Source organism: Clupea harengus, chromosome 8 (assembly GCF_900700415.2).
Source record: "Clupea harengus chromosome 8, Ch_v2.0.2, whole genome shotgun sequence".
NCBI lineage: Eukaryota > Metazoa > Chordata > Actinopteri > Clupeiformes > Clupeidae > Clupea > Clupea harengus.
In genome coordinates this window covers 30,512,366-30,538,891 of record NC_045159.1, presented here as the reverse complement: position 1 = coordinate 30,538,891, position 26,526 = coordinate 30,512,366, and the positions used below count along the sequence as shown (strand labels likewise).

The following is a 26,526-nucleotide window of genomic DNA, read 5'->3' as shown; positions in this document are numbered from 1 at the left end:
CTACTGTACACAGGAACACGTGGTGGTAGTTTTAAATACCCACTCTGACTACTGTACACAGGAACACGTGGTGGTAGTTTTAAATACCCACTCTGACTACTGTACACAGGAACACGTGGTGGTTGTTTTATGATGGGGTTGAATTGACATTGTCATGCTACGATGTGAACTATATTGCAAATTTATGAGACCAAAACACTGAATAACACTAAATAACATTAACACTGAATAACACTAAATAACATTAACACTAAATAACATTGAAGATGAGCTCACTCCAAGGCATGGTGTAATCAGGCACCGACTGAGGCAATATACACAACTCTCTTTCTATACCATATTAGTTTATAGGATGCCCCACTGTACATCATTTACACAACTCTCTTTCTATACCATATTAGTTTACAGGATGCCCCACTGAACATCATATACACAACTCTCTTTCTATACCATATTAGTTTATAGGATTCCCCACTGAACACTGTGAACATTTTTGACAAGCACATGTTATTTGGAGACATCGTTATGGGTGCTACAAAGTAACTTACCAAAAGGTGGAAAAAGTCCATTTCCAGAATGGATGATGACCCCTCTACATTGGAGATAGGCACCAGCACTACAGGAGAACACCGTAAACACAAATAGTAAATACAAATAAACAGTTATATCCCAAACAGTATCAAAAATAGGCCAAATCAACAGAGAAGAATAGGGCATGCTGTCACACTCGCAACGCTAATGGGGAAGTTGCTGCACCAATTGCAAGATCTTAATTCTGCTCTATATTTCATATTCATTAGATGGCCATATAATATTTATATATAATACAATTATCAGCAATTAACTTCAGAGTGTACATTTGAGATACCTTGCTCCATAAGGGTTAAATTGTCACAAATATACGTGTAAGTTGTCACACTGTACTATCAAACATATCAAACTAAATAAGAAAACAAATAACTGTATATAGATTTATTTTTAATTCATATCCAAAGAATGTGAACTTGTCGCCCTCTTATTCATTCCCAAACTCGACTTAGATACTTCATTCCTGTTCTGCACTGGCCTTTTTGCCCTGACACATTGGCCTTGAGTGAAGGTAAACTCTTGTTTAGTTGACTCAGGGGTATATCAGACAATGTATCTATTTCAGTTTGAAGAAAGCGCTTCTAACATTGGAGTTTTGAATTAACTGTGTGACAACGTACCCGTGTGACAACGAGCCCCGCTCTCCCCTACTTACACAAATGAGCATGTTCTTGCATGTACAGCTGAACTTGAAATGATTCAATCCTCAACCTTCATCCCTGACAATCACCAAATTAACACATCACCACAATTAGTTTCGGATCTCGTTACTAACCATGCTAAATGCCTCCATACATCTGTGACTTTGCAACAACTGACTCGTAGCAGAGTTTGTCTACGTCATGGCCAACATTTTCATGAACGTTCTTTAATTTGAGAACTACCTACTACTAGCGAAGGATGAGATGTTTTCATTAAATAGTCTGCAAATCACAAGAATCTCAAGTCCAGCGGGCAACACATGATAGACTCATCTGGGAGGGCTTTGGAAAAAGAAAAAAAGTATTTAGATAGCAAGTTCAGCTTCGATGTTACTTGCTTGTTGCCATCCGTGTTAATGCTGGGTGAATTGCTGAATTTGCTGAGGCAAAGGGTCATCATAACAGAGTCTCAGTAAGTGGAATGAACTTTGACCTCAAGGGGGATTGAAGAGTTTCAAGTTCAGTTGTAGACACATGCCTAGTAACTGGATTTGATCATATTTGCAAATGCTGACCCCTGGTCTGGCCATCACACACCTGCTAGCATGTCTGTAAAATGCTTCTGGATCACCGCCTGGGAACTCCTCCGCCTCTGGGCAGCAGCAAACTGAACCACAGCCTTCAGGCCGGCCAGCTGAGGCACACAAGTCACAATCAAAACATACACATACACATACAAAGACCAACTGCTCTCATGTTGAAAAATAGGACTAGAACCATACTTGTCTGTTCTGTAAGGACCCAAATAGGCCCTTTCCCTCCCCCACCAACATGTTTTCTGAAAGAGAGGGCGACACAGAAACGCATCAGTTCAAATAAGAGGAGAAAAGGATATCTCCATGGAAACAAAGACAAGGAAAAAAAGAAGAAAAAAATAGGGAAACCGGTTCAGAGGAAAATAAATCAAAAGAAAGAAATGGAGAGACATGATGAGAAAAAGCCAATGGCCTAAAGACAGAGGAGTGAAGGGATTAGAAAAAACCCTTTCGTACCTGTTGCCTGGATGGTATAGGCGCACGTGTTCCATGCCATAATGGGCACGTCTGGACACTGCTCGTTGGGCGGTACCTGCAGGCCTACCCGGTGAACCGTTGTGGCACACACCTGCACCATCTGCAACACGCTCTCGGAGAATTTGCGTCTGGAAAAGATTGGAGGACATTGTTCATATGAACTACTACAACAATTACAACAAAAAGATTCATGAATTCAAACGTGTCATGGTCCCTATGAGAGAACTCACGGCTCCTGCACACCAAAGCTGAGGATGGAGCGGAACTCGGCCGGGTCGTCTCCAAACGTGCCCATCTCTGCCACAGTGGCACTCTCGCTGCTCTCCTCTGTCTCACAAACACAAACACAATATTAAGGGTTGATTCTTTGTTGTGACTGTATGGGCCTATCAAATGATGGCTATAAGGGAGTGTGTGTGTGTAAATGTGTGTGTGTGTGTGTGTGTGTGTGTGTGTGTGTGTGTGTGTGTGTGTGTGTGTGTGTGTGTGTAAATGTGTGTGTGTGTGTGTGTAAATGTGTGTGTGAGGCAGAAGTGCTATAAGGGAGTGTGTGTGTAAATGTGTGTGTGTGTGTGTGTGTGTGTGTGTGTGTGTGTGTGTGTGTGTGTGTGTGTGTGTGTGTGTAAATGTGTGTGTGAGGCAGAAGTGCTATAAGGGAGTGTGTGTGTAAATGTGTGTGTGTGTGTGTGTGTGTAAATGTGTGTGAGGCAGAAGTGCTATAAGGGAGTGTGTGTGTAAATGTGTGTGTGACGGCAGAAGTGCTATAAGGGAGTGTGTGTGTGTAAATGTGTGTGTGACGGCAAAAGTGCTTTACCGGCTTCCTGGGCTTTAACAGTGAGTCCTTTAATACGAGCCAAGATGATCTGAATCCAGCGCTGAAGAGTGAGGAGCTGGCCCACTATCTCTGCGCTTTCACTAAGAGAGAGGATGAGGGCGCCAGAGAGTAAGATGGAGGACAGAAGATAGCAAAAGACAACAAGAGAAAAATATGACAGGTACGACAACAACCCAACAGAGCTAAATGTTCAGGCATACCACCAGGCAGGATTAATAAGATGAGGGTTGGGTTATAAGATATGGGCTGACATTAAGAGAGAGAGAAAGATGGAGAGAGAGAGATAGAGAGAGAGAGAGAGAGAGAGAGAGAGAGAGAGAGAGAGAGAGAGGGAGGATGAGAGAGAGAGAGAGAGAGAGAGCGGTGGCTGACACTAGTTGAGAGAGAGAGAGAGGATGAGAGAAAGAGAGAGAGATATGGGGCTGACACTAAGAGAGAGGATGAGAGAGAGAGGATGAGAGAGATAGAGAGAGAGGATGAGAGAGAGAGAGAGAGAGAGAGAGAGAGGGGATGAGAGAGAGAGAGAGAGATATGGGGCTGACACTAAGAGAGAGAGAGAGAGAGAGAGAGAGAGAGGATGAGAGAGAGAGAGAGAGAGAGAGAGAGAGAGAGAGGATGAGAGGTGCAGCTGACGCACTAGTTGAGAGAGAGAGGATGAGAGAGAGAGAGAGAGAGAGAGGATGAGAGCGGTAGGGACGTGATGAAAGGATGAGAGGATGAGAGGATGAGAGGATGAGAGCGGCGGCTGACTCACTAGTTGAGAGAGAGAGAGGATGAGAGAGAGAGAGAGAGAGAGGATGAGAGAGAGAGGAGGAGAGAGGATGAGAGAGAGAGAGAGAGAGAGAGGATATGAGAGAGAGAGAGAGGATGAGAGCGGTAGGGACGTGATGAAAGGATGAAGGGATGAGAGGATGAGAGGATGAGAGCGGTGGCTGACTCACTAGTTGAGAGAGAGAGAGAGGATGAGAGAGAGAGAGAGCGGCGGCTGACTCACTAGTTGAGAGAGAGAGAGAGGATGAGAGAGGATGAGAGGTGCAGCTGACTCACTAGTTGAGCGAGGCGGGCTCCAGGGGGATGAGAGGGATCACGGTGTTGCAGAGCGACTTGCAGAGGGGACACAGATACTCCCCGTTCTCCAGGTCGATGATCATCTCAGCATGGAGGCGGTTCCGCGTGGTGTTCTGAACCGCTTCAAAATACCTATCATGAAAACAAAGTTATGACAATCATGTTAAGTTTATTCAACTCTTTCATGCAAAATGACTAACATAATAATGTTATTATTATTATTATTATTATTATTATTATTATTATTAGTTCAGCCTCTCTTTTGGGGTGTTAAAATCCTCTGGAAGAACATATAAACTTCTTCCTTAAAAAGGTAGATTCATGATAAATAAAATTTAAATTCAGTAAATTGCTCCTCATAGTCTTCTAGCTATCCGTGCAGTGTGTACGTAAAAAAAAAAAAAAACTTGTTCATATCAAAAACAGCACGGAAGAACAGTTTCCACGATATGACACATTTAACTGCCAAATGCCTCACCAGTACCCAATTGCCTTTGACAACATTTCTCTGAAACACTACCTGCGCAGGGTGAAGTGTCATCAAGGCTGGCTCTCAGCCTAACCAGAGACGTGTTACCCCCCTCCCATCTTTTGTAGATTAATGTAAATGATTTTAGCATAAGGCTGCAACATAACAAAATGTGTAAAAGTGAAGGGGTCTGAATTCTTTTCTGAATGGACTGTATATCGCCCTCCACTGGTCAGAACATGTAATGCACTGTATATCGCCCTCCACTGGTCAGAACATGTAAGATGTAGCATCACCGATATGCAGAGTACTCATGCCTTTATATATATCGATCATGGATTATATCTATCCATTCGTCCACTGTAAGTGGTTTTGGTTTTGACCATTTTCTTGTGATAGCCTTTTTACTTGCTAAGTATCAGTATCAATGTCCCATCATTGCTGTCCTACATTTCAAATGGAATATTCCGCAGGTATAGGGTGTCACACTTCAAGGGGATGTTAACCCCAAAGATAGCTTCTAAGTTTTCGTGAATCTCCCGCCAGGATGGGACTAGAAGCGGGCATTCCCAGAAAAGCTAACTATTTAGCATCATTTCGTATTTTTTACGTGACTACTTTGCATTTATGGGCTCATGCACACTGTTCACTACACATCTAGGGTTAGGTAAGGAAACGAAGAGATAAACATTGAGAAAAAGGCAGAAATTCCTTTAGGGGCTATTCAATTTGCAGCAAACAAATGAAGAAGACACACCTACCCCATTTACTACTAAAATGAAACATCAACAGAGGAGAGGAGAGCGCTGTGACTCACTTTTGCCAGCAGGTGGCGTGCATGACATGTCCACAGCTGCCTGTGTGTGTCCCAACAGCCAGGTCAGGGGGCATGAGGAGGGGATAGCAGCCATCTAAGACACACACACAAACACAGTGACCACCCCTGCCCAAACTCAATATCATGTTTAGCAAACACACTCATGTACTTCATGCTGCACACATCTCTTCCCTGAAGTCAAAATCGGTCAAATATTTTGAGATGTCACACACACACAAACATTTAAGAGTAACACTAAGTAAATTAACTTACATAAAATACCACAGTATATGTTATGTCATGTGTGCAAAGGAACCAAAATCTCTTCCATGACTATGAAGCAAAAAAACAGCCATCACTCTTTTCAAGCCAAAGGCGGACGCTACGGTTGAACACACAGCTCACAAATGTCCTCATGCTATACTCTGATACCCCACTTACTTAGCAGACAACATTGGCTAATATCATTTGCCAGGTTGTAGTTCAAAGCTACAACATTTAGCCAACCAGCTAATATTTGTCATTTAACACATATGTTAAGATGCAATCCAAAACTACCATTACACACTTCGTTTCCCCAACAACATTGGTGGAGAGGTCAAACCAAAGCATAAGCACAGTGAGCACCTGGTCCACTGACTACAGCACATACAGTGGGGAAAATAAGTATTTGAACCCCTGTCGATTTCGCAAGTTTGGCCACTTGCAAAGAAATGTGTGATCTATAATTGTAATGGTAGGTGTATTTTCAAATACTTATTTTCTGCATCAAATACAAATGAAGTCATAAATGTTATAAAATGCAGTTTTCTGGATTTTTTGGATATTCTGTTTCTCACTGTTAAAATACACCTACTATTACAATTATAGATCACACATTTCTTTGCAAGTGGCCAAACTTGCGAAATCGGCAGGGGTTCAAATATTTTCCCCACTGTACTTGTTATGTTGTGCCCATTTCCAATTAGTGCCTTGATACTGAAACTTTTTTTATGCTACACATAAGTGTGTCTTTCGAAATGATTTTGATATTTCTTCCCTTTAGTTTCACCAAGCTAGAGCTGAGTGCACTTCCTAAAGCTAATGCAGAAAAAACAACTCTTGCTGGTAAATAAGGGGAGACCATTAAGACTTACATTTTGAACACATTTATTTAGTTTGTATTTCTATCCCTGTGACTTGTTGAAACCTAATCCCAGTCACTCACTAACCTGGGGTGTAGAGGCTGCGGCCATGGCTCTGGGTGAGCACCGTGGACCTCTGAACACACGCGGTCAGCACCATAGCGGCTCCACCGGCAACAACCTCCTGCTCCTCTTGACATAGGATGCAGGTCAGAGACTCCCTCTCTGAGAGTCCCATGCCTTGCTGTGGGCCCACGGCCACACGACTCTCACTGAGCTCCATAGGACTGCTGGGACACACACACACACACACACAAAAGCATTAATACACCATAAACCATATCCACGCGCGCACACACACACACACACACACACACACACACACACACACACACACACACACACGCACGCACAGACACACACACACGCAGACACACACACACACACACACGCGCAGACACACACGCAGACACACACACACACACACACACGCAGACACACACACGCAGACACACACACGCAGACACGCACACATACACACACACATACACACACACACACACACGCAGACACACACACGCAGACACACACACACACACATACACACACACACACACACACACACACACACACACACGCAGACACGCGCAGACACACACACACACACACACACGCAGACACGCGCAGACACACACACACACACACACACGCAGACACACACACACGCAGACACACACACACACACACACACACACATACACACACGCAGACACACACACACACACACACACACACACACACACACACACACACACACACACATACACACACGCACACACTAAAGCATTAATACACCAAAGTAGCAGTGAGTGCAGTTTTTCAAGTACAGGGAGCAAAAAGAACCACTACAAAAATACCATGTACAACATATGTGAACATATCGCAGAACAATCTACGTAAACATGCACCAGTATTAATTATAACCAGTAAATAACATACGGAAGCACTCACAAAAAAAAGCTGACAGCACTACTTAGTCAACTATCTTTTGCATGCTTTATATATAGCAAATTTAGCTTTGTAACTTTTAGCAAACTTAGCTAGTTTTAGGCTACTGTTTATGAGAGAGCTTTTACTTGTTTTATGTCAACCAGTGATTTGGACCTTTTCTAATCTTGATACCCCTTGCAGCTCAACTTCCTCTGGCCTCCTGGTGGTGGTATAAAGTACTGCACAGTCTGTCATTCTCACTGCCACTACTTCATGTCCCATCTGTTTGGTGCCAGTGTGTAATTAGATTAACTGATGACCGTGGTGAAGTTAGCTGGATATAGGACATTCGCTTTGACAATAACATTAACGGCATGGCTGGATCGAGAACTGTTATCTTACTAAAAATGAAATGAACTAATTGCACATAATGTTGTTCTGCCTTTTATTCAATTGTGGAATAAAACTTAAAAGGACATTGTTGTATTCAACTGATCATTCTGTCATTCTCATACTCAGATACTGTACACACTCAGATGAGGATCCATTTGGAATGTTGTCAATCTGACTTTTTTAAGCCCATTTTTTTCTTTAAAACTCTATAAAATCTATAAAACTGTATACAATTTTAGGTATGTTATTTGTTATCTGTCCATATATATTAAATGCAAAAAAAAAAAGCAGAATAAGCCATAATGTGCCAATTATGTAATGGGTGTTTAACCTTTCTGAGATGAGTCACATCCTAAAGAGTATCTGAACCACCTTTGGTGCTTCTACAGTAGTGTGCCAGGTAACGAGTTGGCCCTTTTTTGGGATTAATCCCACCTCCTAGATGATTTGATGTTGAACATACACTGCCGATGCTTGGCCTTGTGTCTCACCTCTCACAGGCAGACGAGAGCTCAGTAGTGGGGTCGCCCTGGTTCCCGCTGTCTGGCATGTTGTCATACAGCATCTTGTGCGTCTCGATGAAGTTCTTCTGCATGGCGGACATCTGGGCCATGACCTTCTGCCGGTGCCTTTTAGCAGCTTCTGCCTTCCGCCTCCGCTCCGCCTTCTCCTTATCTTGTACACTCTAAGACACAAACATGAAGAAGAAGAGAGACCTTCTCCTTATCTTGTACACTCTAAGACACAAACATGAAGAAGAAGAAGAGAGGTACTGAGAGAGAATCAGTGGCCGTAACATTCACATGAAGAAGAGAGGTACCGAGAGTGAATCAGTGGCCATAACATTCACATGAAGAAGAGAGATACTGAGAGAGAATCAGTGGCCATAACATTCACATGAAGAAGAGAGATACTGAGAGAGAATCAGTGGCCGTAACGTTCACATGTTTGTGAACCAGCTGTAGTGGAGGAGAATGGCTTCTCAGTACCAGAATGCTTCTGTACCAATGGACCCTGAGGAGAATGGCTTCTCAGTACTAGAATGCTTCTGCACCAATGGACCCTGAGGGGTATTATACCTGAAGTGGCCTAAAGTGCAACTGCATTTTTTTTCAGCAAAAAAAAAAACCTGTTTCTGTTAATTTATCAAATGATTTGCAAAAAAAAAAATGAAGGTGCTATCTTTTAATCTGCCTCTGCCTTTTAAATAAGGTTATCCGAGAGAAAAAAAGGTTGCTTAATTTTATTCTACAAAAAAGGGGAGCATTGTTTCAAATGTGCCTAATACCTTGCCTTTTTACACAGTACTGTAAATGTAAACAAAGTGCTTTATCTATTAAGAGTGTTTTATTGCTGTGGAAATCTGCAGTACAGCGCAACCTACTGAACTCATTCCACTGAGTCTAACCCTGATGTACAGTGCCTAGGACGTTTTCACCTTGTATTGTTTTACATCATGGTTGATTTAACCTGGCTTTTTGACACTGTCCGGCAGAAAAATAATCGCTTAAGTAAAAGTGAAAAAGGATCTCTGACTCGGCTACTGCAGGACCGTTAACATAGTTGTTTTGAACCCATTTGTGTGTAGCTTTGGCTGTATGCCATATAGGAAATGGAAAACTGGCAGACGGCATCAGGTTTTCCTCTAGGATTTGCTGAATTCATTTGACCCTCTGCCTAAACAAGCCTTCCAGAGCTTGCTGTAGAGAAGCATCTCCACCAACACTCAACCCTTACCAGAGCTTGCTGTAGAGAAGCATCTCCCAAAACATGACGCTTCCACCAACACTCAACCCTTACCAGAGTAGCTGCTCATGTTCAGCTCCTTTCCTAGCCTATTAGCTTACAACAAGCACAACTTACGACTTAATCAAGCATTGAAGCCTACAGCCTTGCGGCTGTCAGTATTAATAAGATTCTGCATGGCTCGCTCACCTTGGACTGTAGAATTTGTAGCGTACATGTGTTTACAAACTCACAAAACCCACAACTTATTCTGTAAATAAATGTATATTCTTTACATATTAAAGTCACTGTCTAATTCTATCTTTAGCCAACATTCCACAAAAATATACGGCAACATGAATTGTAACGAATTTGCTGGCTATTTTCTCATCTCACCTTAAAAGTGATTCATACTAGACATCTCTCCACTGTTGTGTTCTGTTGTGTAACATAACTTTAATATGGACAGCCTGCCTGGAAGCTGTGAACTGGGAAGCTTATTAAAACATTAGAGGTATGTGGGTTTAAAAAAAGCCTTCACTACTTCAGAGAACACAACTTTCACTACACTCAATCATTTCACCAAACAAACCATTTCCAGTGACAAAGCAAGAAAACATGATATTTAGATACCTCCTCTAGCTTCGCCTGCTCGACACTCTGAGAGGGTGCGGGGCTGGAGTTTTCACGAAGGCACTTCACCATTTCAAACATCTGAAAGAAAACAGAGGAAGCAGGAGTCAGGAGTCAGCTCTCAGCGGGTTGTCATCAGACTGGTTTTCAGACAGTTGTTGCCGTTTGCTTTCTATACTGTGTATGCATGCATCACTATATAAACTGCCCAAATGGTTTAATTTCTGTGCACGGTGTGGGACTGTGAAAGGGTTGATGAGAAACCCAACAGTTTAGTCATCAATTCAACATCAATTCAACATCACAACAAGACCTGTACAACTAATGAAACTGTATTAGCTAAATGTACCCATATAAAACTTGAGGCAGCTATCACAGGATGTAAATGATTCTGGAACCAGTGAAGGCTAGCAATTCCTATGGCAAGTTTCAGACCGTACATATTCAATCAGGAATATGCATAAACGGGTGTATGAAACAACAGTGCATCGATTGCAGTGCAATAGCTAATTGATTCTAATGGCTAGTACAGGGACACATAAGAGGCAGCCAGATGCCACAGGGGCAGGCAGAAGTGCGCCCTCTCTCAGCGACTAGAGGGTAGTGATGCCCCTCTCTCACACGACTAGCGGGTAGTGATGCCCCCCTCTCACACGACTAGAGGGTAGTGATGCCCCTCTGATGCCCCTCTCTCACACGACTAGAGGGTAGTGATGCCCCTCTCTCACGACTAGAGGGTAGTGATGCCCCTCTCACACGACTAGAGGGTAGTGATGCCCCCCTCTCTCACACGACTAGAGGGTAGTGATGCCCCTCTGATGCCCCCCTCTCACACGACTAGAGGGTAGTGATGCCCAGTGACTAGCGGGTAGTGATGCCCCTCTCTCACACGACTAGAGGGTAGTGATGCCCAGTGACTAGAGGGTAGTGCTGCCTCTCTATTCTGCTGCTCAGCCAAATGAAACAGTCCGTTGTTACGTGAAGCCTCTCTGCCGCTTTTGAACACATTCTGAAGGGTTCACTGATGTTAGTCTAGTGGCAAAGTTACAGGATGCCTCACCACTTAAATCTATGATTGGCTCTGAGGGGGTTGGTCTTGAGAGGTGTTAGTAGCCTACCTGTTCATTAATGTAAGCCATGACTATCACACACATACACATTGACACTAGATAACAGCCATAAGGTTGAAATGATCTAATTCTGTCTACGTGGAGGGAGCCATGGTGTGGGTCTAGTTCCCACGAGGTCCCAGGTTTGTGCCGATCCCCTCCCACTCACATCCTGTCTAATCTTCACTATCCTGTCAATAAAACTCTCATCAAATTAGAGACTAGTATCCTGGTTAGAGCTGGGTAGCACTGTTACGTGAAGGATGTGATACAAATCATATGATTTCTTCAGTTTCTTGCCAATTTATCACATGGAATAGCCTTCATTTCTTAGAAAAAGAATACAATAATGTCAAGTTTCTGCTCATTTTTAGACCATAATCAAATCCACAAGTGCTCCTTCTCTATGTACTCAAGGCAGTCTTATTGGTTCCATAAACAGCACAACCATTTTCAGATGCAAAAAGGTGTTCTAATGATGAATTAGCCTTTTGATTATAACTCAATATTAGCCAATATAATATTCCATTGAAACTCAAAATGTGTATTTTACGCCTATGCATATTCCAGCCATTTCTACCTGTAATACTCAGTTACAACATTAACAATATCTATACTATATGTCTATTTAAATAGAAAGAAAATGTGATTTATATGGTAGTGTACATATACATGAGAATTTCAGAAAAATCCCAATTATTATCAATCTACTGCTCGTGATGTGCTTACACATATTTTTTGATGAATGGCTCAACTGCAAATTGCACAAATATATACGGTTGAGGGCAAAACTACAATGATAACACTAAATCAGCTAGCAACCTACCTGCAACGTCCATGTTATCATGTCCTTCTGTGCCTCCAAAGATGGCAGTGTTTTCATTTTGGATAGGAAATGAAACAATGACTTGCCTTGCTCGGATCCTATCTCTGAAAATATAAAACACAGTACTAATGTCACACACACATCATTTTCCCCGGCAGCAGCCAATCAGATTGTTTGGTGTTGTCTCTGACGGTTTGAAAATGGCAGGACTGTGGCGTCGTTTGGTCGTTTCATTTGCTAAAAAGAAAGGCTTGGATGGCCTTGTAAGGGCTTGTTGTTGTTCCTGATATGTTATATATTTAATCCTGGGCTTATTTGAACAGAATGACAGTTTTGATATAAAGACTAGTGACTAGATAGCCTACTAACTGGCTAGCCTGCTAACTAGCTCACTAGTCCAGTCTCTCATGCTATTTCCACACGCTACACCACACCCACTCAAAGCGATGGAAGCGTACCGCGTCGCTGTCATGGGTTTGCACCGTAAGACTAAGACTAAATCTAAAATGGCTGCCAAAATGAACACGGACTTACTCTATGCCATACTAGGTGTTAATCTCTGTTATACACCAGTAATGAGAAACAAACACTCTTATCTGGCTGGCCAGCTTCTCAATATTCTTGTATCTATGACACAGATCTGCTTTCTATACCAGTGCTCTGAAAACTTTGAATGGTAACCACCACAACCATTGTAAATAACAGTTGGTTGGTAAATGACAGTTGCCATAACCATCCCTACACATTAAATGAATACAATAAGTGGCCTAAGAGCGGACACAGATGGGCGATGAGCACAGTATTATTACAGGGAAAACTGCATCAATTAAACAGAGTTGGTAGTGAGCTAACATGACCAAGCCAGCTGCCTTTGCTTTCTTAACATTGGAATGTAGGCTGTAAATAATCCACCGTGTCGGGGGTTTCTTTAGTTATTGAAAAATTGCAGCAGATGAGTATCCATAAATGCAGCTGATGTGTTAGGTGCAATGTAAGCTGCAAACATAAACGTTAGTAGTCTATGTTGCTATTGGTTAAGTTTCCCCATCAGGTGTTGGCTGGAGCTAGTTGAGTGGGTAGTACACAAGCAACATCAGCTGAAATATAGAGTTGATGTATATAGTTATTAATCTGCATTTGTCGTGGCTTCAAAATACAGAAGTCAAATGTTAGGATGTTTGTGATTTAGATTTCGTAAACAGGTCTATGTTCCTATGCTCCATAGAGGTAATATGTTGACCAGTCGTGGTGATGACCAGCTGTATATTGAAACATTGTTGACCTGTAGCTTAACTCTGCACAGTGAAAATGTGTCTAGTCTTTACATGTTAAAAATCCGTCTGTAGCGCACACGCGGTTTCAGTTTTCGCAGTTTACGGGGTTTATGCCAGATCCATTTTCCATCACTGACACAAATGTAGCCTAGTTCTTGTGCTGGAGTGTGTAGAAATGCAATGTATGAGCAGATATGTGGACAGAAACGAATGCGAGTGCCCTATCGTAGTGTGTTGTAGGCTAAGTTAGCTTAAGTTAAAAACCATAACCTGTGAAATTACGTGGATGTTAACTCTTTGCCCTACAAAAGAAAGGTTTGATTCCCCTACACACACAAGTACAGTTTGCTTGATTAAACGTTTTAAATGTGTGTCTTACTGGTCAAAAACCGAAATGACAGCAAAAGAAATTAAATCATACCTGCCTTACTTTGAGTGAACACACGTGAAACATCAGCTGAAACATCTACTTAATTGATTCAGTAACACGGAGCTAGGAGCAGAAGCGTTGTAAAAAAAACGATAGAAGAAAATAAGACTTAGGAGATTAAGGACAAAAACATTAAAATGGTATAACCAGCCCAACACTGCCTGTAACATAAACTGCAGAATCACACCGCTAATTCACCCAGGAGTCAAGTAAAAAAAAAAATAATAAAAAAAAAAAGAACTCACGGCGAGCCTTGAGGCTGAAGTTAAAGGTCACATCCTCCACGTTGGCAGCTTCCAGCTGGGAGTTCTCCTCCACAAGCGCCTGAGCTATGAGGTGAAGGGCCTATGAATACACCCAAATACACACATAAACCCCAATTTAATTAAAGAAACAGTCAGTGTCACTTTTTTGTCTTTTCTACTTTTCCTTTCCATTTTCTAAGAATCTTCTTAACATCCTCAGAACACTCCAAATCCAACACTTCAAGGGAACATGCGTGCAGGGGAAAGGACTCTGGGAGTACACTGATCACCTGTATCCACCTTTGGTTCCAAACTGATGTTCTAAAGGACTCGTGGGAGTACACTGATCACCTGCATCCATCTTTGGTTCCAAACTGATGTTCTACATTGTAAACTCAACAACAATTTGTCTCTCAAGTCCTTTCAGGAAGCAAGGGAACAGTGGGTGTGGCCAAGCTGTTGATCTAAGTCACGCTGACCAACAGAAACTCTTCTCTCTTCCTTCAGGAACATACATTTCATTCACAATCAAATCTAGAGAACTGATTATGTCACCAAAACAGAATGCTGGAAAATAAATAGTTTTCAATGCAAATACCTTTGTTATCACGTGCGTGTACGTTTTTAAATGCAATATATAAAAAGGCCATTTCACTTGCAGTGATTCAATTTTGAATTTCAATTTTGCAGTGAGATATATGCTCTGAAAAGTGTCAATTGTGAATGCATAATACAAATAAATAAATAATATATATATATATATATATATATATATATATATATATATATATATATATATATAAAAATCACAGTTAGTAATATAGATCAATGACGTAATACCAAGCACAAATAGGGTTAGGGTCTGTCTCCTACCGATGAAAAGAGTACCCACCCTCTGAATCATGGTTTCAGTCCACAGCGGGGCGCGGTCCTCGACCGCCCTCTGGAGCACGTGCCTGAGCACATGGATGAACACATCGCAGCCAAGGAGACACACCACTCTGGAGAAGGCTTCCGTGAAGGGAGGCGGTATGGGGGCCTCAGTGCTGAGCACAAACAATGAATACGGAAGAATTGGCTTTGCAACTTAAATATAATCATTTTAAATATCTACAAATTAGTAGCTATTTATCCTTCATATTTAATCAAATTGAATGTTAGTTGTGAATTGAATGTTAGTTGTGGCTAAGCAGTCTACATTTCAATCTGATCCTAAGAGTTGAAAAATGCAACTTACAATTCTCATAACATTTCTGAATCTAAAAGTAGGATGTTTATGCAGTGCCGACATGGTGCAGTTACCTAACCACTGTCTGATCACGTCTGATCGCTGCTCTTTTACCTTTATCATTCCCTTCTTGCACTCTTCTCTTCTTCTGTGTGTCTTCAGCCTAGAGTAAAGAATTACAAAGACAGGGTTTTTGTGTGCACACAGGCATGACAGTATGCAAGCTGTTTCTATGAATCTGACAGAGCTTCACCTTGCTGAATTGAGACTTGGTGTAGTGGTAGAAGAAGGGGTTGAACTCTTGTAGACATTCCTTTTTAACCTCGTACAGTCCATGCCCCGACACCCCTGGTTTCCTGAGTCGGGGGAAAAAGCTGGCACTCAGAAAATGTGACATTTTTTTCAAGTAACTTTAGTTTGTCAGAGATAAAACAAAGAGAATGAATGAAATGTGAGATGGTATATGTACATAATGGTGGTTCTGTGAAGGAAAGAAAGGCTGCCAGATGGCTAGCCCTGAATCTAATCTGCGTACATCGACATCCCTGACACTGCATGCTCATGAGTATGCCAGTAGTGCTCCGTTAGAATTCTGAACTCGGCACACAGTCCTGGTAATAAACAGAGGAGGAGGATGAACAAGATCGAACACAATCACCTGGTTTAGGTTTTCCAACCTTTTAATCGTTGTGTTACTAATATAATTCTATAACAATAATAATAATAATAATAATATCATCATTAATTACTAGTATGTTCAATAGGCAGGGAATGGCTTGATTGCCTTACTGCCAACTGTGCAGGTGAATCTCTCACTCAATAGAGGAGCCCTGTTCGGTAGCAACCATTTTGATAACAAGAGCAGCACAACAAGATAGCCTGGGAAGGAGCAGCAATAGCTACCAGCTTTCACCTTGCACTAACAACCGTTAGTTATACCTTATCAGTATCATATGATTTAAGAGGACTATCGTGTGCCGTTTTTAGGGTTACATTTACTGACGCAGCACATTCAGGTGAATAGTGCTTAATTATAAGTTTACCCCAGACCTCACACATGCATGGATTATGTTCCAGCCCTCTGGGCTAGCCGTCTGGCAGCCTTTCTCGAGTCAAACAAAACTGAACCGCTTTGAATCACTTTTGTCCAACTATCCACAAAAACACGGTTTTGTAATGTAGTGGATGCAGTGGAAGTAGAAGTTCCAAGGTGGTTGACAAACATGGGTCATTTCTACAGGATGTCCTTTCTCATTTGTGCTTCCAGGGCTGAGGTCAAGATATTAAAAGCATAACATTCATTCTAATGTGCTCCAAAGCTCCAGGTTCTAGGCAATCTGGAGGATTTAGCAAATAGTTGTTGGTTAATACTTATGCAAATTATTAGTTTTAAGCACAGGGTGATGAGTTTCAAGCTGTCCAGCCCGCAAGCAAATTGAACTAATAGCTAGCTATATTCCTGGATTTAACTAGTAGCTAGCTATATTCCTGGATTTAACTAGTAACTAGCTATATTCCTGGATTGAACCAATAGTTAGCTATATTCCTGGATTGAACCAATAGCTAGCTATATTCCTGAATTTAACTAGTAGCTAGCTATATTCCTGGATTGAACCAATAGTTAGCTATATTCCTGGATTTAACTAGTAGCTAGCTATATTCCTGGATTTAACTAGTAGCTAGCTATATTCCTGGATTGAACCAATAGTTAGCTATATTCCTGGATTGAACCAATAGCTAGCTATATTCCTGAATTTAACTAGTAGCTAGCTATATTCCTGGATTGAACCAATAGTTAGCTATATTCCTGGATTTAACTAGTAGCTAGCTATATTCCTGGATTTAACTAGTAGCTAGCTATATTCCTGGATTGAACCAATAGTTAGCTATATTCCTGGATTGAACCAATAGCTAGCTATATTCCTGGATTTAACTAGTAGCTAGCTATATTCCTGGATTGAACCAATAGTTAGCTATATTCCTGGATTTAACTAGTAGCTAGCTATATTCCTGGATTGAACCAAATAGTTAGCTATATTCCTGGATTGAACCAATAGTTAGCTATATTCCTGGATTTAACTAGTAGCTAGCTATATTCCTGGATTTAACTAGTAGCTAGCTATATTCCTGGATTGAACCAATAGCTAGCTATATTCCTGGATTGAACTAGTAGCTAGCTATATTCCTGGCTGTTGTGGTGGACTGCCTCCTTCTCTTTATCTACTCCTCCATCCTCCATCAAAAGTGTAGTGAAGAAAAAAAGAGTTTGTTAAAAGATAAAGTAATGGGTATGTGTATATAGCAGGGAAATTATTTTTATCCTATTTACTTTTGGAGGTGAATTTAACCCATTTTTTTACACATTTGTTTTTTTTATTAGTTTCATGTACATGTTTAGAAATGACTTGAGTGTTCACATTCATGGTAGACAGGGTGCACATTGTTGATATGCAACATGTGTTTACCATTTTCCCCAGTTGCAAAGTTAAAGCTGTGATAAGCCACTGTACTCTTCTCTCCTGGGAGAACTTAATCAATAATCCTATTTTCTGTCATTTAATATTTATTGTTTACTATGTCAACTGTTTATTTTAAACTATAACATTATTCCTGTCAGACAAGACTTGATAACAAAGTCATAACCTTTTAGAGATATAGTGCAAGTTTGTTTTTTAGCAAACTTTTGAGAGTACACAATACTTGTGCTGTTCTTTGGTTCAGTACATAGGGATCTGCCAGTTATATACAAAGACAGATACAGACACAGAATAATTTATATTATACCCTTCATTTAAACAGTCATTATATAGCCTACTCATTGTCACCTTGTGCAAAAAAAGGATAACCTGATTCATAATTACTATATTATGAGAAAACGATACAAGTCAGTGTTTCTTTTATTTGATGTTATACTGTAAGTAAGTATTATTCCACAGTATTATTTTTCCACATTATATTTCTATATTCTATAAATATTCTACATTCTATGAACATCTCCTATATATATATATACACTATACATATTATACGTTGCATGCACGCCTGCTAACAGCCCCATTTGCAGATGAAAATAAGATTTACGTTTAAATAAATATGCTAATTTGTTTGAATCATGTTCAGAATTCATTGTCAACTTGCCAACTACAATTGCAGATTTCTAAGTAAAGGTCCTGTCAATGTTTACCTTTATTGATACTGCGTTTGGAGTAGACAGATAATATTGTCATCAGATGTCTGTGCAACCTTCCTCTCATAAACAGTTCATCAGACTCAAAATGTGTGAGTCTTCATGATCACATCACATAAAATTGTTGCATCAAAAAAGTAAAAAAAAAACATGAATGTTTTATCTGACAGCGTTACTCTGCATTTACTATCTACCAGGCGGGGGGGGGGGGGAGTATTCCTGTGTATAGGACGAACCCGAATAGTAACCGCAGGGCAAAATCAATGTATAAACCGCATTTAATAACAGGAAATAACAGTAGTTACAAACCAAATGAGTTATTGAGCAACTATGCGTATCAGTTTTATTTGAACAGTAATACATATAGCACCAGTGACCAAGGCAGGCCTAACATAAAATGTATGAACTTTGGAATCCCTTAGAATGAATATTATGCCCTTGTTCACCTCACTTTGGTGTTCGCATGCTGTGGGTACACCACACATGGCGCAAGACTACCTCCTGTATCTCAGAATAATCTGCAACACGGACGGACACCTGAGCAACCTACTGTGTCTTTAGAAGGGGAATATAGATGGAGATAACCAGGCTACGTACTTGAAAGTGGAAACCTTCGTGATGACCGTCTCCAGGCCAGTCTCGTGGCTTTCCTAAATAAGGTCAATTCACAGAAAATAAGGTCATTTCATGGCACTGTAACCAGGAGTAATTTTCAGACCACTTCACTTGTGTTACAAACTTCATTTACAAGGAATCAAATGTTTTGGCAATCAATCAATCTACACACAGCCGTGGCATGCAGTCAGGCTCTTCTCTTCTTTCAGGAGGGATGACAAAAGTTAAACAATATGATAAAGTTATTATCATATATAAAACAACTTCATTCAAACAGACTTCTGCTATAGCAACACTATGCAACAATTTGCTAATTGTTTGAAGTATGTTTTATGAGCAACCACTTCTGGCATTATCTTCAGATTCATTCTGATGGAATATTGTCATGTGAAGGACAGATACACACACCTGTTGTTCCCACTAGAGCCTCCAGGGGGAGCTTTTAGGAGTGCCAGCTTGGCTGTTGGTGGTGTTTGAAAAGTTTGTGTATGATTTATCGGCTAAGCAAAATTTCAGTTATGCTTTTACCAGCAACATGACTGTGATGAAGTTTTGCCTTGGATGAAAAAGAGCCAGTCATATATCCACTACATATAGTATTCATGTTCCTCTTACTGGTCTGTCTCTTCCTAGAATGTCACTGATTGCAGTAAATGTTACAAAAAAATTGTGGCTGGAACCCCACCAAATTTGAATAATTATGTAACTGGATTTTTCTGTTATGTTCTTACAGATAATCTTGTAGAAAGACTGCCAAAAACTATATTTAATCCATTGTAAACGTAATGTATGAGACCACAAACTGTGCAAAGTGAGGAACGTTAAAGAAGACACTTTGTGATTTTGTCTTAATAGCAACCAAAAGCTCACATCCTCGGGCAGGCTCTTGACGAGGCTGCTGTGGGCCATCGGTTGGATGCAGAGCAGATGGATCACCTCCCTCATGGTAACATCCTCTCTGCTCACATCACTGATGCCCGGGACATACCGCTCCCCTGCACCCAACACCCACACAAACGAGAGTCAAACTATGATACTTGACACACAACACATATTTCACCAAGTGATTCAACAATTCATGCTGAGTAACTTTTAAAAAGGTCAGGGGGGATTTTTGTATTATTATTATTATTGTGATTGAATTACCAGCGATGACGATAAGCAGATAGAGCATCTCCTCTGTCAGTTTATTCCACTGTCGCAGGATTTCCTACAAAAAATGGGTAAAGCATCTCACCATAAACATCTCACCGTAAACATCTCACCGTAAACATCTCACCGTAAACATCTCACCGTAAACATGAATGAAACCCTTCTAAAATGGGTAAAGCATCTCACCATAAACATGAATGAAACCGTTCTAAAATGGGTAAAGCATCTCACCATAAACAGAATGAAACCATGAACCTAAAATGGGTAAAGCATCTCACCATAAACATGAATGAAACCATGAAACTAAAATGGAAAAACAGTTCTGCATGCTTGTGAGTGCAGACTGTTTCCAGTCATTGACAAAAGTATTTATATATATATAATTAAAATAAGAGCTCAGGATATGAGCAAAACTCACTTGATCTTTGCTTGAGCTGCCATTGAAAACATCAAAGAGCTCAAACCGCAACAGGATCAGCATGAGGAAGTGGTTGGAGTCCATCTTGGAGGCCGCGATCTACACGGGAGCAGGTGGGACAGGAGCGCTTATGAAATCTATTCAAGTAAGTCTGTGACAAAAACATCATCAGGTATTGCACTCCAAAGAAATCTATACCGTACCTGAAGAATGATGACGTCTTTATCATACATCTCTTCCCTGCACTTCACATCTTGATAGTAGTATACCTGTCTCGCAAAATAACAAAGATGAGGAGAAACATTAACATTTACCATCTACCAATCAAAAAGTCTTAACGTAAGTTAAGTCCCTTCCCTGACTGCACATCTTTTTTTATTTAACTAACTTTCTTTTCTAGTTTTTTTATTTAGATATCCTTTCTGACGTCTGAAGTGCTGGCAGGTACTAATACCAACAACAACAACATTTTTGCTAATATTGGTGCCCTCACTTGGTGTGTCTGTACAATTGAATATTCTGGTAGCAACTGTTGCTTGCATTTAGTTCAACATGCTTTTGCCTTTGTACTTTTACTGAATCTATCCAATCAAGTTGTGCTTAAATGGATTCAGATGTTTTACCATCAAGAGTATCGCCATCAGCCCAGTTCCAATCATGCAGTCAATGGCTACATGACCTCATTTCATCCATGGCTAGGACGTGGTCTTATGAGACCTGTCACCATGCTGTCTGCACCTTATAATATTCAAGTCTATCAACAACAGGCCAATCCAGGGCTGTCTTGTTCAGTTAATGTAATGTAACCCATTTATCTCAAATCTAAGACTCTAGGCCTGTTCCACACTGCCTGCGTTGCGTGTGCCTGGCGCCTGCGTTGCGTGTGCCTGCGTTGCGTGTGCCTGGCGTCTGCGTTGCGTGTGCCTGGCGCCTGCGTTGCGTGTGCCTGCGTTGCATGTGCCTGCGTTGCGTGTGCCTGCGTTGTGTGTGCCTGGCGCCTGCGTTGCGTGTGCCTGGCATCTGCGTTGCGTGTGCCTGGCGTCTGCGTTGCGTGTGCCTGGCGTCTGCGTTCCGTGTGCCTGGCGCCTGCGTTGCATTGCGTGTGACTGGTGCCTGCATTGCGTGTGCCTGGCGCCTGCGTTGCGTGTGCCTGGCGCCTGTGTTGCGTGTGCCTGGCGCCTGTGTTGCGTGTGCCTGGCGCCTGTGTTGCGGTGCTCGTTGCATGTGTGTATTCACACCAACAACGTTTCTGCTCTATATTTCTGCTTTGGATAATGGCCGTCAATACAATATCAGTTTGGTATTATCCATCTTTGTTTTCTGACAATTCTAGTTGCTTCAGCGTGTCCTCATTATGGAGGTTATAGTACTTGTAACAGTGTAATTTTTAGACTGTTGATTACATAGATCTAATGCCTATTAGCTGATTTGAGCACTATAATTGAACCGTTTTCTTCCTGTTGTATCATATTTCTCAACCCATTTTATTTGTCTTTCCATTGTACTTTCTAACATTTTATGTTTGTACTTAGTCAGGTAATGTCTGAGTAAGTAGATATTATCAGTCACTGGGCTTGTGTTGTCCATGGCCTATGTAAATCACATTTGGCCTAAATTCCTACAGGTACTCTTAGTTTCTTGTTGGGTGACTATGCCACTATATTTTAAAGCCAAAATGAACTAACCCTTCTGCTTGTTTACAGTAGTGTTTGTTTCCTAAATGTCCTATATTTACCATCACCCAATTTACATCTTAGTTTCTAATACCTTTGGCAACTTTAGCTTTTAGCTTTAGCACTTGCTCTGTTTGGTTTTATGTGAAGTGTTCTGGAAGACTTAAAGACTACAGAAGAAAAAGGCAAGCTGATTCACAGAACTTCTCAAATTCAAATAAAAAGCTTCTGAGATGTCTGAGTATGAGATCCATATTGAATAAGCTGGAGATGAAAAGAGAAGGGCGAGGGTGCTCGAAGGCCTACCTGGCTGACAAGAGAGAGCCCATTCCTGCGCCACATCTCCGCTGACACTTGAGCTGCCAGAACCACACAGCGTAGAGGATGTTCAGCCAAGAAGGTGAAGTCTAAACTCTCCTAAAGCACACACACACACACACACACACACACACACACACACACACACACACACACACACACACACACACACACACAAACACACACACAAACACACAAACACACACACACAAACAAACACAAAGATCAGCCAATAAATAAGTAATACAACTATGAAAGCTGCAGTATTTGACATCAGACTGACTGTTTCAACAATATAAGGGCTGGCCGAAAGCAAAATGTTAAAAGACTACTTACTAGGTCCATATACTGAGGGAGAAGCTTTAGGGCTCCTGTCCTGCACAAGTGTACATAGAGACCTAACAAACAGGACATTTAAAGGAGCACCAGGTCAGGATGTACACAGTTGTATATATATATAGGAGGGGGGGGGAGTCAATGGGAGTTGCAGACTAAATGCCATAGGGACAGAATAGCACAGATGGAAAAGAAAATAAAGAATAAAAATACAACTAAAACACTTAAGACACAAACACCACAAACACAGATATTTGAGATTGGTTTTCTTTCTTTAGGGAGTTGCAGATTAAATGCCATAGTTACAGAATAGCACAGATGGAAAGAAAAGAAATAATAAAAATACAACTAAAACACTTAGACACAAACAACACAAACACAGATATAATAGCACAGATGGAAAGAAAATACAACTACAACACTTAGACACAAACAACACAAACACAGAGATTTGAGATTGGTTTTCTTTACCTGCTAACAGTCTAGAGATGGGCAGATGGATGCTCACTGGCTCCTGAGACACCTTGTAGGGCCGGTGATGGAATATATGCTTACACATGTACGCATCTACCGGTTCACTGTGGAGAGGCTGGTTGGTGCAGCGCATGAAGAATCTGTGGCATTCTTTAAACGCCATGAGGAGAACCATCTCCTGTGGGTCATAGAAACAGTATAAGGCATGAATAAGAATCATTCAGTGCTCAGGCTGTGGGTACAGATGTGTTGTCAACATTTGCACCTAGGGTAGTGTACGACTAGTGGGGTCCAGGACATGCTCCCCTGAAGGAACATTTTAAAAAAGAATGCTAATTTCTAGTTAGTTTTATGTACATTTGCATATGCCTCATACATAAACACCAATAAAACAACTTAAACCTCCATCACATAAAACACAAAGGAATACATCAATGTGAGCAGTAAGAGCATCAGCAGCAGAAGCGTGACAGTTCACTTTTAAACCATTCCAGTGTTGCTTTTAAAATATAGCCTGTCAACTGAGAAGCTAAGCTAAACAGTGACAGAATAGGCTAGCTGCATCAACCTCCCACTGCAAAAACTGCAGATCTAACCAAATGTTAATAATCTTATATTTTGATTAAAAATTAGTTTTTTTGTATCAATAGATTATCTGGTGATCTCTAAGGAAGATCTTTTGACTTAATTTAAGAAAATGTCACTGTAATGTAAATTGTGGACTTCAGAGTTCTGTTACCGTTTATCACAAGCCATATGACTAACATGGCATGGTCCCATCTCCCCTTCATTTAGAAAAAAAATGGGTGCATTGAACCATCAACATTTTGGTCAACTGTCGACATACTATTGTCAAATAATCAAATTCTTAATATTTACAATATTTATAATATTTAGATCGTCATGTGCTCTCCAGGGACAATTTGTTTTATGCAAGTCTATATGCGCAGTGATTGGGTTTATCATACAGTGTTATGCAGGATGTTGACTGCTTGACAGCTCGAAACCAACTGCCAAGTCATTGCACTAACGAAACATCTGAAGTACAGAATAACGCCATCCGTATTCATGTCAATGTTAATGACTTATTGGTAGTCTCATTTTGTTAGCTAACATTAGCTAGCTTAGTAAATCATGACCACCTTTGAAGACAAGGCCAACACAGAAGAGACACTACACCTAAGGACAATATCTCTTATCCATTCCTCCTTCTCTCTCTCCATCGCAGAGAGAAGGATGTGCTTCTTATGTGTGCTTCTGGACTGTTGCATAGAATACGCAGAATAAACCTAACCCTACCCATCAGTCATTCCATCGAGTTCTTTGCTAAATCATGCAACCGCAACTAACTTAAGAGCTAAAATAGAGTTAGGTTAGAGTATTATAGTATGACAGCATAATATGGGTATTTTCAATCGGACCTGCCAAACTCTGTCGCTAATGAAGTAGTCTGAAATACTCCCGTTTTCCCCTACGTACTTTTGTCGTCTGACTTTGAGTTGATCCTGTGATCTTCAATACTGTTAAGTGGGTAAACTAAGATTGCTGTTATGTGGGAACTAACCGAAGCTAAATACTCAGTGCACACTTAGGACATCATGGTTTTGAAAAAAATAATGGAGCTTTTGCCTTTGGCCAGCTACTGTAGCATAAAAAGCACATGTATTGACAAGCAAGTTTTAGATTCCAGAATGCATTTCTTGCTAGAAAATGAAAAATTTGATTGCTCAACAGCAGAAGAGGATCGTTAACCATTGCCCTGCAAATAACAGATTATACAGCTGTAGCACGTGAGCTTACAGCACACAAGAGGCTTTTTGATTAATAAAACTGTGTTAACAATGAGATTCCAGTCTTCATTCATTGTGTGCAATAGGCTACATAACTTCCCCAATCAAGCCATGAAAAAGAGCTGATCTGTCCATTTCTTAAGCTCAAGGAGTAGTGTTAAAAGACGTATTACCTAATTCTATAGTGTCGAAATGTCAATGGTACTCAGATTAGGCTACTTACTTTGAAGAGGACCTATTGGAACACTTTCATTTCCTCTAGTCTTCCGTAGGCTATTTGATCCAGTTCCAAACACTGTTAAATGACTTAAGAATATAATAATCAAGTGCCTTGTATTATTAATTACCTTATATTGATCATGTACTTATGTAAGCAGGAACATGGCTTTTCTGTGTTTCTGCGTGTGTGTAACTTAGAATATTAGGTGCCACTTAGTCTGCATATCTACAAGAGCATGTTTAGACCAGAGGTGATAAGAAGGGTCGAACTGTGCTTCTTCCGACCTTGTGCAAAACTTCCATCCTTGCCTCAGACATCAGAAATCCACCACGTGGTTATCTCTGCTGAACGCTAAACTTCTGTCTATATAAACCTTGTGCGATGTGTTTATCATTGCTTCACTTTCAGCCTTGTGCTGGGAGTGAGCCCGATTGCAATTGTTGTTTGTCTAATAAATATACTTATATGCAGCTCCGGAGTCCTGAAGTAACTAGGGTGAATTTTCACCTATCACTATTAATCTTTAATATTACATTTTAATGTTCAGGACAATCTCTGATACACAGCCAATCTATCTAGTCTGGCGGACCGAGTACCTACATAAACGTTTAGCGGTCTCTATTGAGTCACAAATTAGAACGTCTGCTCTAGCACACATCATGGCGATCATAGTAACTACATTGACAGTATGGCAGTTGCCAGTATGTGACCTCGTCATGAGTAAACAATAGTATACACACACCATATTTTCAACACTATTAACAACACCGTATATAAACCGCTTTACAGTATTTGATGTAATTTTATAAAACAAACCCGTGTTTTGACCATGGTTTAGTCAAGTTTATAGTAGTTGTGGTGTGAGCACTACTTGC

The 26,526-nt window shown here is 40.8% G+C and overlaps 1 protein-coding gene across 1 annotated transcript in view; it reads right to left on the bottom strand.

Moving 5' to 3' along the window:
* ubr1 (ubiquitin protein ligase E3 component n-recognin 1) overlaps nt 1–26,526 on the bottom strand; it is a 65,606-nt gene that overhangs the window by 12,570 nt on the left and 26,510 nt on the right. The window contains exons 15-38 of the mRNA XM_042708524.1: nt 23,639–23,819; nt 23,168–23,229; nt 22,820–22,930; nt 21,044–21,109; nt 20,841–20,939; nt 20,417–20,480; nt 20,141–20,265; nt 19,253–19,305; nt 15,722–15,824; nt 15,583–15,631; nt 15,150–15,286; nt 14,241–14,340; nt 12,292–12,395; nt 10,357–10,437; nt 8,490–8,683; nt 6,703–6,905; nt 5,492–5,585; nt 4,185–4,337; nt 3,117–3,217; nt 2,533–2,629; nt 2,282–2,430; nt 2,012–2,067; nt 1,827–1,923; nt 549–616 (exon numbers count right to left, since the gene is read on the bottom strand). Coding sequence (XP_042564458.1) covers nt 549–616; nt 1,827–1,923; nt 2,012–2,067; nt 2,282–2,430; nt 2,533–2,629; nt 3,117–3,217; nt 4,185–4,337; nt 5,492–5,585; nt 6,703–6,905; nt 8,490–8,683; nt 10,357–10,437; nt 12,292–12,395; nt 14,241–14,340; nt 15,150–15,286; nt 15,583–15,631; nt 15,722–15,824; nt 19,253–19,305; nt 20,141–20,265; nt 20,417–20,480; nt 20,841–20,939; nt 21,044–21,109; nt 22,820–22,930; nt 23,168–23,229; nt 23,639–23,819 — 2,547 coding nt within the window. The remainder of the gene's footprint in view (nt 1–548; nt 617–1,826; nt 1,924–2,011; nt 2,068–2,281; nt 2,431–2,532; nt 2,630–3,116; nt 3,218–4,184; nt 4,338–5,491; nt 5,586–6,702; nt 6,906–8,489; nt 8,684–10,356; nt 10,438–12,291; nt 12,396–14,240; nt 14,341–15,149; nt 15,287–15,582; nt 15,632–15,721; nt 15,825–19,252; nt 19,306–20,140; nt 20,266–20,416; nt 20,481–20,840; nt 20,940–21,043; nt 21,110–22,819; nt 22,931–23,167; nt 23,230–23,638; nt 23,820–26,526) is intronic.